At 35.0% G+C, this 18605-nt stretch overlaps 1 protein-coding gene across 10 annotated transcripts in view; it reads right to left on the minus strand.

The window, feature by feature from the left end:
* LOC120416662 (small conductance calcium-activated potassium channel protein) overlaps positions 1 to 18605 on the minus strand; it is a 441654-nt gene that overhangs the window by 288537 nt on the left and 134512 nt on the right. For 6 of the 10 annotated variants that reach the window (XR_008212046.1, XR_008212047.1, XM_052707815.1 and 3 more), the window contains exons 4-5: positions 12655 to 12690; positions 11395 to 11475 (exon numbers count right to left, since the gene is read on the minus strand). The exons of 1 other annotated variant lie outside the window; for it this stretch is intronic. Coding sequence is in view for 7 of the 9 variants with exons in the window: in XM_052707815.1 (XP_052563775.1) it covers positions 11395 to 11475; positions 12655 to 12690 (117 nt within the window). In the remaining 2 variants the exon portion in view is untranslated. Of the gene's footprint in view, positions 1 to 11394; positions 11497 to 12654; positions 12691 to 18605 lie in introns of all 10 variants that reach the window. 3 more of the 10 variants (XM_052707818.1, XM_052707817.1, XM_052707819.1) reach the window with 3 other exon arrangements.

Consider the following 18605-nt stretch of genomic DNA (forward strand, 5'->3'; position numbering starts at 1 on the left):
CACGAATAATCTCATGCTTATTTTGTATGGCCAGCTCACAAATTTGAAAGAGAAAACTTATGATGCAAAATAACATCTTTCGACAAAAAATATAACAGTCCAATTCTACTCAAACAAAAGAATAGAGAAAAAAAGTTTTTTTGTATGGCTCAATTATCCAATTCAGTTTTTTAAGAGCGTCCAATTTCCCGTCCCGGAAAAAAAATCCCGTGAAATTCCTGGGATTTCCCAAAAAAAAAAAAATCCTTTTCCCGGAAAATTTCCAAAATTCAAGTGGAAGTATATATTTTCTCAACTTTTTGAAACAATTTTTTGAATGCTCTGAAAAAATATGTTGGCTGACATATCAGGCGGTCCGTAAAAAAACAGCTAGAAATTGCATAACAAAAAACTTTTGCTACACAGAAAAAAATGATGGTAATATTCATCAAGAAATGATGAAAGCAGGGTTGTTAAAATATCAAAATATCAGCTCTCAGCAACTACAATTATCCCGCCTGAATATTCATGCCTCAAATACAACTGCTCTTCTCTCCTTATTGAAACTCTCAGCGCCGAACATAGCCGAACACGTTTTCGTGTTTGCACACTCGCGATTGACATTTTCCTGTTTTCTCTCATTCCCGCTTCCACGATCATGCTACCGCAACAGCGTTTAACCACAAAAGCCGCCACAAAACCAATTTCGCAAACGCAGTTTAGCGGGACGTCATGCGTGGTCGGCTCCTAATCGCCATCTCGCGTTCTCTTTTTGCAGTTTTCGGAGAGATTGAGAGACTCAGCGGTGAGAGCGCATAGTCGAGGAAAAGGGAAGGAGCGATAGAGAGAGAATGCTATCGCTGGGAATCACGTGATCACGTGAAGAGATCTCACAAGCTATTAGTGACGGCCGCTATACTCTCGGATATTTTTGGTGCAGAGATAATCAATTGATAGCTTTTCTATCACTCATTTGCAACACTGGTTGACAGATTTTGTGGCAAAATGAATGTGTAATATTACATCAGGAATTTGTGAATTTTCACCAGTTTCTGATGAATATTAATCAGGTTTACAATTTTACAATTTTTTTGAGTAAAATATCTTTGTTTTGTGTAGAAATAGCAAATATGATGCAAACCAATCCGCAGGTGCCTTGAAAACATTATTTGAATATGTTGGTAAGTTTCTGATTACAATTTAGGTAAGCTTTTTAAGGAATAATTGGCCAAAGTAAAATTGTTATTTTAAACTTTTTTAATTATAATGATCAAATGGGATTAAAATTGGTACCACTAAATATTTGAAATAGCTTTGTAATAGTATTCAAGAAAAGGTTTGATGTCATGAAAAACATACTTTCTGCACGTGTTTTTTTTTATTTCAACTTTATGTGTTAAACGAAACTCTCTCAAACTGGTCTCAGAGGCATGTTTAATAGAAATTTTATGATTGTGGATTATGAATTCATTTGACTCATCGTCCAAACACCTTGATAAAAAAAAACTTATCATCAAAAAATTACTGAGATATTTTTTTGATTTTTTGTTCAATTGAGCTTATAAAATCAGAAAAAAATGATCATCACACTTATTTTAACCCATATAGTCACGGTCCTATACAGTTTTGTCACAAAATATATTAACGGTCTAAATGTTACTGAAATAATAATCTGTAGGTCAAAATCGTTGAAGGTCGAGTCCAAAATTGTACTCAGTTGACTTGAAATGACTTATTAAATGATATTTGTAAGGAGATTAGTACTCAATGATAGAAGGAAAGGTAGCACCCTACGGTACACCATAAATGCATTGCGGTTTTATTGTTACAGTATTTCTGATTACAGTCTTGGCACACAAAGCCATATCTGTTTACCGACCCAAAGGTTGGGTTATCGAACCCCGACTCGAGCGCCTTTGATTTTTTGTTCATATTCAGCGTTTCAAATATTTCTATGTCCTTTACTTTCTCGTCGAAATGTGACGGGAAACGAACCCAGGACCATTCGCTTGCGAAGCGAACAACGAGACCAGTCTGTATGTATGTTTCCATCCGTTTCGGTGTTCAGACTAGCACGTTGTTGAAAAAAGTAGCGAAGCCCATTATCAAGAATAAACAATTTTTCCAGACATGCCAGGCCAGACATTTGCAGCTGCATTATTAATAACGCGCAGGCATGGCCAGTTGGTTGTGGGCTTGTCAGATGGCATCGACCATCACTTATGCAAGTGATCTTTTGATTCTTTTGAAAATAGGCAAGGCTTGCTTCTTTATTTCGAGGCTCGTTACGATAACTTTCGGGGGTATTTTTAATACGTGCGTCAGAGGGCTAGCAAATACTTTTGGTGGTCAAAAATGTGCTGTTCGTTTCGTTTTCAATTGACTTGTGGGGTCAAATAATGAATACTTGATCTGATAAAAGTATTATGACTAAACTCAACTTGCAATAAAAGTTTAACATATTATCCTCGTCCTCGTTTGTCCTAATTGATGAACTGCAGTAATTCTCTCCCTGCAAAGTACCCTTTCAGCAAACAGTTACTCAAGCATGCAAACCTGATTGCATGCAACAGACTTGGGAAGATACAATCCGCCCTGCCGGTGGCAGCTCTGCATAAGAAAATAATTTTCACCTTGCTCTCCTCGATTAATCCCGTGAGTCACGAAAATTTCCACTCGAACGACGCCGCTGACGCCGTGCTCGCGTGCGTTACAACTATAACTTTTGCAAATTACAGTAATTCACTTTGCTTGTTGACCGGGTTCATCCATTTCCGTCGCGCGCGCTGAATCGTTTTGTGAAAATTTTCGCTCCTTTTTTCGTAAACGAATCGTGACCAGCTGCAGCAATAAATAGAAGGGCTATTTGGGTGCAAATTTTGCATACGACATGTCAGTTTAAAATTTAAATTTTCTTTTAAACGGATTCATTTTCACCCAAATATGTGAAACTTTTGTCACCGCCACAGTTGGTTGGATGAAAACTTAATTTTCTGCATAGTAATTAGTCCCTGATGCACAACCACACAAGAAGATCAAATTTCTTATGCGAAAAAAGTATCTGCAGCGAAAAAAGTGCATCCATTCTTCTACATCATTAGTTATTCATTCAGAGACTGTGTGTCAGTCTTAAACGCAAGCCGTGACAAGTCTCCAGCGCTCTCAATATCTCTTTTTTGGAGAAATTATTACAATTTTAATGACTTATTCGAAAATAGTACTTCAAATAAATTTGTAAGAAAAAATGTTTAAAAATCATTTAAAATTACATCCTTTTCAAAAGTTCTTCCAGAATCCCCTTGCATTATTTAACAAAAAGTTTTTTTTATATCGCCCTCTTAATTTTCCCCCGCTGGAAATTGATTGGAGCTTTCGCAGGATGACAACTGCTCCCGGGATGGATGGATTTGGCCAATTTGCATTCAAGATTGGCACTAGGTTATTCTTGGTGGGAGGAGAGGGATAACATTGTCACGTTGCAAGTCACGTGGTCTCTCACGTTGGTGCGAGCATGCATGCTTAATTGGCACGGACTTTGCTGCAATCGCGGCAGCAAGAAGTTTCTTATCGAGTTGGTTGGCTGGGGGAGGGATAGATAGTTGTGGGGAAAGTTTGAAATTTGACACACTTGATATCAAGAGTGGTTTAAAAGTTTGTAATCCTCAGAAGATTTTGGATCCTGTAAATCGATTGTCAGAAGTTTTGTTGATGATGGATTTTCGGAGGAGGGTTTTTTTGCGATTTTTCCAGCTATAAATATGCTTCAAATAAAATTTAAATTTCACATTTATTTTAGGTAAAGTTACCCAAAAAGAATGTGCAAATTTTTCAACCTTCAAAAATTCAACTTATTTTATTAGTTAATCAATGAAAAGATTAGGCAGGTTTTCTGATCTTCTGATTTGTTTGATCACATGAAACACATTTTAATCAAATTCCAATAAACTTGTCAGTAAAGTCCAGTCCCGCTTCAAACTCGTAAATTTAATTCCCGAACCTGAGCGTAATCCAAAGCGGATTTTAAACTGATTAAACTCCATTTAGCGGTTCGACGAATTTCAATCCCAATAAAAGTTACCCCGCACACACAAACACATGTACATTTTCACAGAACGTTGCCCGTTAGATAACCATTTGGGAGGGAGGGGGTGTGGGTGGCAGGTTCGCATCTCTGATTATAACTATACTGCTTAAATCTCCTCCAACAAGAGGATGGATTAGCGGCCGAGAACCAACACGTGGTGATGTGGCATGTTATGCTCCACGTGTGTGTGTGTGTTTGTGTGCACCTGTGTGGGGGTGCGTTGTGGCAGGAAATAAAAGAGAAGGAAAACCACCATAAAACTGTCCGGTGTAAACATTATGTTATTTATTGAGCTACACTGAGTTATGAACACCTACACCATTACACAACAACTCTACACGCACACCTGTCTGAATGTTTTTTGGGTTGGAAAATCGGTGGAAAAATTAAGTTAGTTATTTTGGAGCTGGTTTGGAGTGCCAAGGTGAAAATAATCGTAAAGTTTGGAGGGTACGAAGAAACCGCCTTGAAATTCCACTTGAAAGTTCCCTGAACTTAATTAATGAGACAAAATTAACTTGTAGACTCAAGTAATCTAACATGATTGATGACATGTTCTAAATTCTCCGGCTAGCAAATCACTCACTTTCAGTGAACCGATTTTTAAGCGACATCAAACGACAAACAAGATTCATTACGTCTCTTCAAAGATGACACCGCGAAATGAGAATTTTTCCCATATCACCGTGACAGTATCGGTTAATTAATGAAATATTTAAAGCTTTCCGTCTCAATTACCATCGCAACAACAAAATCTCGACACTAGTCGAGACACTTCCTCCCTCATTTATCTACGCACCGTGATTTGAGTCAGTTTTGCGAGGGGGTACTAAATTGTAACCCACAAAGTGGCACCGGATGAGATATTTTCAGAGAAAAACCCTGTACTCCGATGTGTGCGAAAAGCCGTCCTATATATCTCTCCTTCTACTCCCTCCCCCCCCCCCTTTCTAATGTTCATGTAATTTTTCACCTCGTTAGAGCGGAAAAATGAGCATGTTAAAAATGAAATTTAAACGCGATAACTCAGCGACAGCTGAGTGATGTTTTTCGGCTAATGATACGAGTAATTTTTATTTGCTTTCACTTTGCGTTTTGTTTGCGCTGCTAAACCGGATTACACGCATTCCGAACTTTTTTTTTCGGCGAGTGACATTGAGGTTACGGTAAAAACGATGACCACTATCAAAAAGGAGCGAAGCTTTAAAAACATGCATTATATCCTGACGTTAAATTGACGAAGTAAATGAAAGAGGTTAGAAAACTTGACAGTTTTTTGTTTCACCGATAGCTTTATCGACGTCAAAAAGACGTCTTTCAAAAAAAAAAAAAAAAAATTACATGAACTTCTAGAAGATCAATCTAAACCAAGATCTAAACGATTTTCTTCTAAATTTTTAATAATCGATGCTGAACACAAAAACAAATACGTCACTAAATAGACCGTCATCTTGAATAAATTTTCCTCAACATATTTTGCTTATTCTAATGCTGTCATATTCAAATAAGTGAATCCTGTCTTTTGGTTATTTAATTTGTTTGTTTAATTGTCAAAACATTTAACTTTTTACTGCAACTCCATCAAAACTCATATTTTGTGGTGTAGTTGAATAATTGATCAATTTTTAGCCATTTTGAATAAAATATCATGGAAAAGCATCATTTGAATCGATAAAAATTATAGTTGCAATAAAACAAAATATTGAGCAATTCTAGCTCAAATCGTTAATTTTTTCTGGTAATTTTGTACCCGACCCTCTCCGATTTCAATGAAACTTTATAGACATGTCATCATAAGGCTATACTAGCAATTTTTTGTATATGGAGCGAATTGTACTCGAAAATGACATTTGAGAAGGGCGTTAGTTATTTAAATATTTTTGTATCTTGTAATTTAAAAATAACTGAATCTCGAAGCTGTTACATCGTATCAAAAAGCGGTTAAAGACAAACTTGTACGAAATTGGATGGGCTTTCTAAAAAAAAACATTGAATAATAATACCTTTATACCATTAATATTTGTTTTGCCGTTTTTAGCCTCCAACAGGATTGCCAAAATATCAAACTCTCACATCTCAGCGACTCCAATTATCATGCTTGAATAGTATTCAAAGAAGAAATCAAATCAAAAGAAGAATATCATACGCGAGATTGTAAACACAAAAAACGTAGTCGGCTATGTTCTTCTCAGAGAGTATCAATACGTTAAGACGAGCAGTATATTTGGAGCTTGAGTATTCAATGAATACTGTTCTCCAAATATACTGCTCAAAATACTCAAGCTCCAAAATATACTGCTCTTCTTAACGTATTGATACTCTCTGAGAAGAACATAGCCGACTACGTTTTTGTGTTTACAATATCTCGCGTATGATACTCTTATTTTCTTTCCCATTGCCGCATTCACCCTACCGCAACAGTCAAAATTATATCAAATTATTCGCTCTACAGCATTGCATCGGTGTTTTCGATTGCGAGATTCCTACTCGCAACTAAGTGTCCGGAGGCTTGATTGTTGAGGCAATTGCAAACCTCTTTTTAAACCTAAGCTTCCATCCACCCCGGGATTCGAACTGACGACCTTTGGATTGTTAGTTCAACTGCCTACAAGCGACTCCACCGAGACAGGACCCAGGGAGACGACTCCCGCACCTGGACTGAGCTAACGACCTAACCACTAGGTTAGACCGGGTCCAACATTTACTTCCCTGTTCGATGGAAGGCGTGATCAGACAAACTCGTCTCAAAATTTGCCACCGGGACCATCTGGGATCAAACCCAGGCCGACTGATTGAGAGGCAACCACGGTTACCCCTACACCACGGTCCCGGTCAGTGTTCAACCAAAAAAGTCGCCTCAAAACCAATTTCGCCAGCACAGAATAACGTGGTCGGTTCGAAATCCCCCTCTCACGTTCTTGTATTTATTTATTTATTTCACCGCCTCCATCTAAAATGCTCAGGCTGTATAACCTTAAGAACTAACATTAACTTATTCTAGTTTTAAACACAGTTTTGGACACGACATAATCAAAACAAGAGCAAATTTCATTAAATTGACGGAAACAAACATCTAGCGGGTTATTATAACCATAGTCAAATATATGTCTCGGAATCCACAGCAGGGGGCGTTCCCCTCTTAGTCCTTGGCGAGCCGGTTCATTGAAGCGTACGTTGTTCCGGATGCTGCGGCAGTCGATGTTGCCGCGCAGCAGATCGAATACGAAAAGACGCTGCATCAGGGTCCGACGCTCGGCAAGTGACTGCAGCCTAAACAGCAAGCAGCGTCCTCCGTACGATGGCAAGATCAGCGGGTTGTTCCATAGCAGCTCGCGCAAGGCAAACCTCACGAAGGCACGCTGTACTCGTTCAATCCGAGCAGCCAGCGTTACGTGGTACGGTGCCCAAACAACCACAGCATACTCCAGGACGCTCCTGACCAGCGACGCGTACAGCACTTTCAAAGCAAACGGGTCGTCGAAGTGGGCGGTGTTGCGCTTCAGGAAGCCTAGCATCGCAAAAGCCTTTCCAGTTGTCATAGCGATGTGTTCGTTGAACTTCATTTTACGGTCCACGGTCACGCCTAGGTCCCGGATAGAGTTTACACGATCTAAAGGACACCCATCGCCCATCGTGTAGTCATTGTAGTCGTGTATTGCTGGTCTTGGAGAAAACGAATGGCTCAGTGGTGAAGCATGTAGTCAAGGACGGCCCACCATTGAAAAAATGGCTAATATTCACTTTTAGCAAAAACTAGATATTAGCACCAGGTGGTAGAGCAGGGGTGCCCAACCTTTTGGGCCCTGTGGGCCAGATTTGATTTTTCTGATGCAGTGGCGGGCCGGAACTAATTTTTTTTTTTCATAAAGTTTATTTTAATAGGTTATTTCAAGTAAACAGATAAATAAAGTAGTGTTGCAAATAAAGTTCATATATCCTGATTTAAAGAAAGAAAAACAAACTTTCAATCATGTGATTATTTATTTTATTTTTATTTGTTTTGTTTAAAATCGTATTGAAATTGTTTTGTCGATTGAAATTTAATACGCTGATATTATTGACAAAAAATCTAATTTCGTCGTTGCCAGTTTTTTTTCAAGTTTGTAAAATCAACGAAGAAAATAAAATTTATTGAATCAAAATTTGGACTCGAATCTTCTTTACGAAAAAAACAATTAATGTGTTGTTGTGCACGAAATTTAAAACATTGTAGAATAATTTATTTCTGGTAGGTTATTATTCGTCTCTCTTAAAACTTCTCATTATTTATTATTGAAATTTATAAAAAAATATATCGGACATCATGACGTATTTTGATTGTTTTTAGTATGTAAATAAAATAGCAGCGATCTTTATTTTCGACATGATTAATTTGATGTTTAAAAGATTTTTTTCCAGCAAAACTTTAGCATTGAAAAGTTGTTCTGAAAAAAAGTTATTTTGCTTATGAAAATAAAAAAAATGAATTAGAAGTAAAAACAGCCAAAACTTTAAGAAACAAAAATTTAGTGTCTTTCAGTCTTTTTGCACATTTTTCTACATAAATAATTGATTCTGAAAAATGATAGAAATTAAACTCAAACAAAATGAATTTTTAAATGTGAAATAAAATAATTTGATAAATACAAACAAAACAATGAATAAGCCAAATTTTATGTAAAAAGCAAAAATACATCAAATAAATGTTTTGTTATATCTGAAAATTTAATCTCAAGATTATTTTTCTAATTTTGACACTCAATTTATTTATTGAATATTTCATGAACAGCCTTTAGGGCCATTCATAGAATTATTTTCAAAATGCCATTGCGGGCCGGATAAAATGGCCTTACGGGCCGGATCCGGCCCGCGGTCCGGACGTTGGGCAGGCCTGTGGTAGAGGATGTTCCAACGCATCTTCTGAAACTCGAATTTCACTGAAATAGTGCTTAGACTTGATTGCCGATGCGAGAACACAAACACCCAACATTGCGAAACAAGAAGTAATATCCCAATAATATCATCAATATCTTAATCCATTTGACACCTCGTCGCCATCGTGCTAACTTGTCGTACGTGCATTTTGGGCCAAATTGAGTTAAGAACGCCATTTTGTGCAGCTCACAATGCCTCACCTTTTGACCTTCACAGATCCCCAAAATTCGATTTCAATCCTGAGATATTCAACAAAAACCGAAAAAAACTCCGTGCATTTTTGTCACTTTACATATGAAAGTAGTTTCAATCTAGTCGTGCTATCTTGTCACTCCATGAAAATTGGTGTAAGTGCGACAAAAAGCCTAAGGGATTTCAGGCCAGGAAAGTCAGGATGCGTTTGTCGCACGTGCAAGCTAGACTACCGTAAACATTTGTAATTATAACTCGGGACTCCAGCAACCAACTTCAACCAAACTTTGGGACAATGCACAGAATGGTGAGCCAAACAAAACGTGTTTGTTATTGTTTACATTGCGTGCTCTCGTTTTTGAATATTCAAGGTCAAACATTAAAACGCGTTTTTCTCAGAACGTCAAAATGGCGGGTGCGACAAGATAGCACGACGACGTCGACCTTCAAGAAACAACATCCCAAAAGTACAACATATTTATCAATAAAACACCTTGAAATTTGAATTCAATTCAATTTGAATAAAACTGAAACCCAAGTATAAATAAACCTAACTATAGTAAACAGTTAGAGTTGAGACAATGGAAGGGATCTAACAAGCATATGTCGGTCGCTCTACTCTATGATATGTTGGTGCAGGTATCATCAAATGATAGTTTTTTCTATCACTTATTTACAATACTGACCTCGAGCGTCAGTGGGTTCAGCAAATTTGTTCATTATTGGCACAGTTTTCCTTTTTTGGAGCCGGAGGTTATTTTTATGGGCACTCTAATGCAGATCTTGTGTCATATTCAGACTTTTGAAAAAATCAAAGTTCAATGACTGCCAAGATGTAATTTTTTCTCATTGTAACTTATTTCATGATGTTTTGTTCTAAAATTCTTTATTTGCCCTCAGTTTTATATTTTATTTATAAATATTATTTATAATATATGAGAATAATAGGGATAACACATTTTTGATCTAAGCTTAAGCATTCAGAGTTGGTAAATTTCGTTGATTTTTTAGATTATGGTTATGTCCAGCAATCGAGGCATTGCTGTGACCTTTCGCTCAAAAGATTTATAATTGACATAATGATAATTTGTGACTAAAAATAATATTCTGGAAATTTTATGAATCACAAAGATGCTTTGAATATCTTTTTTTTTAAATGTTGAATTTATGAGTTTTTATACTTCTTTGTTGGTGATATTCCACATTTATTGGTCATCAAGGTTTGTCGAATTCGATCATTATTTTTATAACTTACCTCGATAATGTTTGATTTAGTTTTTGTTGAAGTTGTGATATGTCACATAATATTATTCTATAGCGTTTTTGATTTGTAAATAGGTTATAGTATCCCACTGTCATAGTTCAATATTTACAGCATATTTACAATTGTAAGAGCCATTCTACCCCGCCCCAAAAACGATATCGAACAAGTTGTCTACATTGCCTCCACTACACGCGGCAAACGGTGTAATAAAACCTCTACGATTGTGATGGTGCCAAAACGATTTACGAAACAGAACTTATGAACTCTCTACCATAGTTTTGAGTGGGCCAAGACGGTTGACAAGCGGAAGCGACTACTGATAGCGGTTAAAGGAGGAGGTCAACCATCTTCAGAGGGGAGGGAAAAGATTTTGAGGACAGACCAAGACGATAGGACAGAGAGGTGTACATTGAAGTTTTCGGTGTGACGTGTGTCTCGTGATGGTTGTGAACTACTTGTTTTTGTTTTGTTTTGTGTAACGGCGCAGACTTGCGGAAGGAACAACCAACTAAGTTGCTAACACTACTAAATTGTTTTGAACCTACTACCAACGCACTACTACCGAGCTACGAGCGATCATCAACTTGCTAAGAGGGAGGGAGGGGTAATAGATGTGGGGGGTGTTGAAACGAGATGAACTTGCTGAAACTTGCTTGAAATTTGCAACGCTACAAACTATTTTCATGTCACCACAAGACGCTAGAACATAGATAGAACAGCTTCTTGCCGGGAAAAGAAACAGCAACTTAAACAACAGAACGTGTGTGGTTTTGTGTGTGGCAGACAGAGAAAGAGAAAGAGAGACAGAGAGGTTTACAGAAGAGAAGTTGGTGTGTGAGAGAGATAGATAACATGTTTGGTTGCACTTTTGGTTTGAAAACAACGTTTTTTTGTAACTTTTAAGGTAGAATAGTAATAAAAGTAGAGGGTGGAGTTGCAAGTAAAGAGAGGTTTCAAATACCGTTTTAGCGTAATTGACGGTCTCATTCGTAGCCTCGGTGAAGGCCCTCCTCAGACGAGTTCTCCTACTTTGCGACAGAGTCTGTGGGCAGAGTAGCACGCCCTTGGTGTTTGTGGGTCGGGTCGAGGAGGTTAGTTTTGGTGGTGATGGTTGTGGGAAAGTAATATTTGTGAGATTTAGATTTTTTCATTGACCCACGCGGAAAAAGTCGATCAAGTCGTAGAAGAAGAGCACGGAAAAAAGAGAAAAGAGAGAAAAACAGAGAAGAGGAAACATTGGTTGAATTTTTCTTACAAATCACAGATTTACAGGGTGATTTGGTGGTGATTTTCCACCTGGAAACAAGTTTGTCAACTGTCTAATCGTGGAAGCGAATTTATTCACAGATTTTAAACTTCTTGAAAAAATGCCGGCTGCTTGGTATTCACAGCGGGACCAAACTGAAAAGGTAAGCAAATTGAATCAAACTAAACATTTCTCAAGCGGAGACCGGAAGGACTTCCTGAAGACCAAAAAACCAAAAAAGAAAGCAAGAAAAAAGCATCATTTACATAAGCCCATTGTCGGGGGAGATGTTGATTTGCATCAAACACCTTTCCTTTTGCGGCTCTGGATCTCAGAACTTGGCTGTTGTTTCACTTAAATACACGACGATTACGAGGCTAAGTCCGTAATTGGGTGATGGCGGGTGAATTACGGGATGACCGAAGGATGGATGAATTTGACCCTAATTTTCATCTTGGTTAAATTTTGTGAATTTGAATATTATTCAAAGGTTGAGAGCTCAAGGGAATGTGTTGACTTTTTTTTCCTCACCACTTGGTACCCTAGCTCGGATGGCACGTCGACAAGAATATTTCCCTTGAGCCCTGTAATCTGATGATAAATTATCTAAATGACACATATTTCTAGATGATGATTTGAAAGCATTTTGCTCAGCAGTATGATTAAAGTGTTTAATTTGTTCTGTTAATTTCGCTGTTGTGATATTTTACAAGGTGGGGTAAAATTTGTGGGGTCTTATTTATAATATTCAGTTTATACAAGATCTAGACCCAATATAGATCAGTAGCTAATCTAACGTTGATCCAATTATTGGTATATTTTCAGATTGGAATAAGCAGGGTGCATTCGACGACGACGCGTGGGAAATTCATACTTAAGGTGTTTGTTAGCAATAATTTTGTTTGACAATTTTCTACGCTTAAAAAAATGTGGTGCTACGGACACACTTGCGAGGAAAGAAAACGAAAACCAGACCTTTTCATTTTCCTTTTCCTTTCTGCGCGCCACTAGCTGCAGTTTCGACGGCGGGCGGCGATTTATGACGTTGAGAATATTAGAGATTTTTTTTCCGAAGGACAGTAGAGAAAGATATGGAAGAGAAAGAAATGAAAACAGTGAAGAAATAGATAATGAGTATTGTGAATTTAAGTAGTGTTAATTGTGATATGAAATAAGACTTATAAGGAAAATAGACAGTAAAGATGAGATTTGTCGATGGTACAAAGATTCATAAAATAGTTCCGATGCAGTAGAAATGTATTCGATAGCTGAACGTGGCATTAGAGTTGGATTTTTCCACATCGCCTATCTTTGTTTGAGCACAAATTGGAGAGTGTGCTTCATCTTGTTTGTCAACGCAACTTCTGTGTTCTCTGAGAAATAGTCACGATTCGCTAATCTCCTCTAGCAGCAAACAACAACACTGGAACTGCTTGCACTTTCATTGTTAAAAATAACTTGCAGGTATCGGTTTTGAAGTGTTTTTTCTTTTTTTTTGTTTTTGAAAAAAATGGATGATAGGCAGGTTTATATTTATTATTTTGTAAATACCCATTGTGTATTTTTCTTTGACGAATGTTAGCCCAGTGATACATGCTATGGAAAAGATTTAGCAATTTTGGAACACGGTATCTGAATTTATTTTTCCAATTTCGATGATTCTCAACTAATAAACATTCACAAATTTAATTTGATACAGGTTATATTTATGAAGTTTGTTGACTAGATACAGAAAAGCATTTTTCAAAAAACTTTTTTTTTTTTAAATGTTGTAAACAATATTCCTTACTAAGCAATTCTCCAGAAAAACTGGAAATGAATTTTATTTATGAGCAGTTCTCGCAAATTTCGGTCAATCGTTTTTTTGTATTTTTTAATCTGACTGAAACTTTTTTGGTGCCTTCGGTATGCCCAAAGAAGCCATTTTGCATCATAAGTTTGTTCATATAATTTTTCACACAAATTTTGCAGCTGTCCATACAAAAATGATGTATAAAAATTCAATAATCTGTATCCATTCTTTTGTAGGTATGGATACGGACTACGCTGAAAAAAATGATGCACGGTAAAAAATGGTGATTTTTTATTTAACTTTTTGTCACTAAAACTTGACTTGCAAAAAAATACTTTATTTAATTTGAAAAAAAAAACTTTAAAACGGTGCATTTTATAAAAATTTCACTTTAGTATTTTATGATTGCAAATTTAATATTACATCGAAAAATGAAGTTGAAAAATTTTTCCGACCAATATTTCATTTTTGAAAAAAATCAGTGTTGATTCAAAAATTCATAACTCGGTCAAAGATTTTTTGCACAACCTGGAAATTTCTGAAAAGTTGGCATTTTATGTCCTCTAAAACATATCAAAAAATGAAAAAAAAAATCAAAATAGTTTTTTTCTGCAAATCAAGTTTTATTTAGTGACAAAAAGTTAAATAAAAAATCATTTAAAAAAATTTTACCGTGTATCATTTTTTTTTCAGTGTTGTCTATATCCATACCTACAACTTTGCCGAAGACACCAAATCGATCAAAAAATTCCTTCAAAAGATGCAGATTTTTGAATTTTCATAAATCATTTTTGTATGGACAGCTACTAAATTTGTATGGAAATTTATATGGACAAACTAATGATGCGAAATAGCTTCTTTGGTCATATTGAAGGCACCAAAAATTTTCAGTCGGATTAAAAAATACAAAAATTAAAATGAAAGAAAAAAGACCGATTCCGAAGAAAACTGCTCAATAATCTATTAATATTTGCAAACATATATTTTTAAACGGTTTTAGGATTTTCATTTCTGAATAAATCTCACATATTCAAAAACTCATTTCTTACTTAATTTTTAAAATATTCAGCGATTTACAACATTTTACAAAATTGTTTCTTGTCTTATTTTGCACATTTTGATGAGTGAATGACACATAAAACACATCATTTGACAAGTTTCCTGAACTGTTATTATCCAATAAATAATGAAGTTACTAAAACAAAAAAATAAAATAAAGATATCTCAGACATTTCTCGATGAAACTTTTCGCTCTTAGGAGCGTTGGAAAGCTGAGAAAATTTCCTATAAGACACATTTGAAAGAAGCAATGACTATTTTCTCTCCTTAAGGTTGTCCAGAAAACACGCCGTGATAATATTCCTTACTAAGCAATTCTCCAGAAAAACTGGAAATGAATTTGATTTATATTTTTTAATTTTGTTCAAACTTGGTGGAGTCCATCCATATAACCAAAGAAGCCGTTTTGAGTTATTAGTTCACCCATACAAGACTCCATACAAATTTGACAGCTGTTTTTACGGCAAAGTTGATGAGGTCTGTCTAGAAAAAAGAAATACAAAAAAAAAAAACAATTTCCATTTCGCGGTTAAAAATACCCGAGCAGACGGAAATAACTTGGGAATAACATTCTTTGTTATTTGAAAATACTAGGCCAATAACATTTTATGTTATTTATAACAAGATTTGTTATTCGCCGTTATGATTTTTTTTGTTATTGGATTGTTATTCTAATAACAGACTAATAACATTTTACGTTATTCTTCGAACAAATCTTTGTTATTATTTTTTGTTATTTTAACAACTAATCCGATCATCCCAATAACAATTGGAGGTATTCTTCCATAACAAAAAATGTTATTCCCAAGTTTTTCTGGCTTTCAATCAATATCAGACCGATAACAAATTGTGTTATGATAACATAAACTGTTATTGAACTCTTATGCAAAAATGGATTTTTCAAGAATATTCCATAACATTTTCTGTTATTTTAACAGTATTTGTTATTGAAATGGCATGAATTTAGTTATTACCGTCTGATCGGGTAAACATACATTTTGAAGCGAAATTTTGAAAACGATCTGCAAATCTTTAAACTATAATGTTTTCGATTGCAACTTATATTTTTCATTTGAAACAAAAGTCTTGTTTTGACAAAAAATCCTTTTTTTTTTCAAAAAGCACATTTCTTTCGAAAATTATACTCGGCGGCATAATTTTCCTCTATACTTCTCAGTGGTTTAAAAGTTGCGGTTTTGTTCCTTTATACATATTAAAAATACAAATTTTGGAAAATAGTTTTTTTGTGTTAAAAAGTTTTTTTTCAAAATCGGCAAAAAAAATTCACGCGTCTATTTTTTTCTGAATAGTCTTCATCAACACCTACAACATTGCCAAAGACATCAAAAGGATCAGAAAATTCCTCAAAAACTACAGATTTTCAAATAGTTACGTCATTGGAAAGAACCCCACAAAGTTTGAGTTAAATTAAAAAAAAAACATACACAATATTCCCGGGATTTTTCCAAAACCGGGAATTTTCGGATCCCGGGATTTTTCATGTTTTGTCCCGGGAATTTCCAAAATTAATAAAATTAAAAATTTTGGTCTGGAAATTCAGATTTGGTTGTGGAAAAAGATGACCTGTTGAATATTTAGTAATCGTTAAGAATTCAAAAGCGTTTGAATTTTTATCTGGCATATATCAGCATCAATTTGGATTATTAGGGAAAATTTTGAAAATTTTAGTTTTCAGATCCATAAAATGCCTAGCGTTTAAGATATTTTCTATTCTCATTCTTTTAATTTTTTAAAAGGTTTGAAACTTGAAAACAATTATCATATTTTATTATTTTTCCTTAAGCATCTGCAGTTGCCTCATGCAATCGAGAAAAAAAAAACAAATTAAGAAAGCTGTTAAAGTTATGTTTTTTCTTGTGAGGAACAGGGCAATTTATTGTTAAAAAATCTCTTGTACATATCCCTTGACCTATTCAGATTACAACCTCCATTTTCCCCTGTTGGCGGTAGTGACTCAAAGATAATAAGTAAACTATTTTTTATATAAAACATGAAATTCTTAACGTATCCTAAATTTTCATTGGCTGGTTTCAATTCCTTTGTTTTTGATTCTTTTGTTATGGACAGTTTTAAATATTTTTTAAATCTTTTGTGGTCATGTATAAAAACACAATTTTAGAAATATTTGCGTTGCAAATATTTTTTGAAGTTTATGTCCCTCGACTCTGATCAAAGTCGAGGAGGGGCAAAAAATAGAAAAAGCTAAAAATTGAAATTACAGGGCCCGGTGTCAACATTTGAATGAAAACAGTGTTTTAAAATGCATCATACACCTGTCCAGTTGTTTTGCAATCATTGATTTCCAAAATTTGTAAATACTGACGAAAATTTTATTTTTGCGAGAAAAAAAAAGTTTTTTGCGGTGCTGTACATTGTAATTTTATAAATGTTCAAAATATTTTTTTTAAACGAGTCCAAACATGTTAAACATGATTATCAATGCAGAAAAATGCATTTAAGATTGTTCTCAGTAGTTTAGACTTCTATTTCCATTAAAATTTTAATATTTTTTTGAAAAAAATATTTTTTGCCCCCTGATTTTTCGGACCAATTTTGAAGTTGGCGCGACATAAAATTTGAAAAATATTTGCAACGGCCTTAATACAAAAACTTATTTGACTTGAATAATATTGAATATAAAATTGTGATTAGTATAAAATCCAAAGAGAAACAAAACAATTTTTAATGCGTACTAAGCTATCAAAACACTGCTGTCTTTGTTTAGTTTGAAGTGTAGACTATCACCAATTAACAATATTGAGCCAATTTTATGACCTGAATCTTGAAAAATATAGCAAATGTATTGAAAATATAGATTTTATGATCAAGTTTCAAACCCGGGAAAACTGGACACCTTTTTTTAAAATCAGGGGGCAAAAAAATATTTTTCCAAAAACAATTCAAAATTTCCATGAAAATGGAAGTCTAACTAACTGAAAACAGTCTAAAATGTATTTTTCTGCATTGATGATCATGTTAAGCATGTTTAGGCTTGTATAAAAATGTTAAGATTTTTTATAAAATTCCTATGTACAGACTGCAATTTTTTTTTTCGCAAAAATAAATTTTTTGTCAATACTTAGATATTTTGGAAACCAATGATGGCAAAACAACTGAACAGGTGAAAATGCATTTTAAAACACTTTTTATTGAAACCATGGCTCGTAATTTCAATTTTAATACTTTTTTATTCATAGTCGAGGGACATAAACTTCAAAAAATATTTGCAACGGCCTTATTAAGATTTACTGATTTTGGCAACACCCTTGTTTTGGCAACATAATCACGTCATGTTGCCGAAAACGGGATGACACTGTAGTATAAACTCAGTCCAAGTGAAATACTGAAACAAGTTAATTTGCATCAAATTGTGTATGTTTTGATGTGAAAATTCACAGTTTTTCATGCAATGTGGCCGCAATAATGTGCATTTATTTTTCTCCCAGGCAAAATAGATTTTTTTACAATCTTTTTCTCTACATTTGGAGCTCAATTTTTTTTCAACCAAAATAGTTATAATGTACAGAGAAAAGTTATCAGAGTAATTTAAGCTATATACTTTGGAATTAGAAAAAAAGTTAAAAAATGACAAAAGATTGAAAGCTATTATATAACCTAAGGCACTCTCTATGATCCCTTTGAAAGAATGACTGCACTGGGGTTCAATAGTTTAGATCAGAAAAGTAATTTAAAAAAAAATGTTAGTTTTGAACAAATTTCCCCATTTTTTGTAGTTTTCAAGCCTGAACAACAACAAAAATGCTATAAAGAATTCACAAACCCGAAAATCACTTTGCACATTGGAAGCACATCAGCTCTCGCATGCCAACCAGCTACAACAAATCTCTCCAACTTCACCAAATTAAAAAGAAGATCACGCACTTATCCATCAACATCCAGCAGCAGGGCGAAGTGTTTCTGCGTTTCGTGCGGTCTATTTGCGTTTCAAAGTCGAATCTATTTTCACATAACATGTATCAAGCGGGCAGGCAGGCATTTCGATTCGCGGAGAAATTAATCGACACACACTCATTTCCCCCTTCGGGATTTTTCT

The sequence above is a fragment of the Culex pipiens genome, chromosome 2 (assembly GCF_016801865.2).
Source record: "Culex pipiens pallens isolate TS chromosome 2, TS_CPP_V2, whole genome shotgun sequence".
NCBI classification, from domain to species: domain Eukaryota; kingdom Metazoa; phylum Arthropoda; class Insecta; order Diptera; family Culicidae; genus Culex; species Culex pipiens.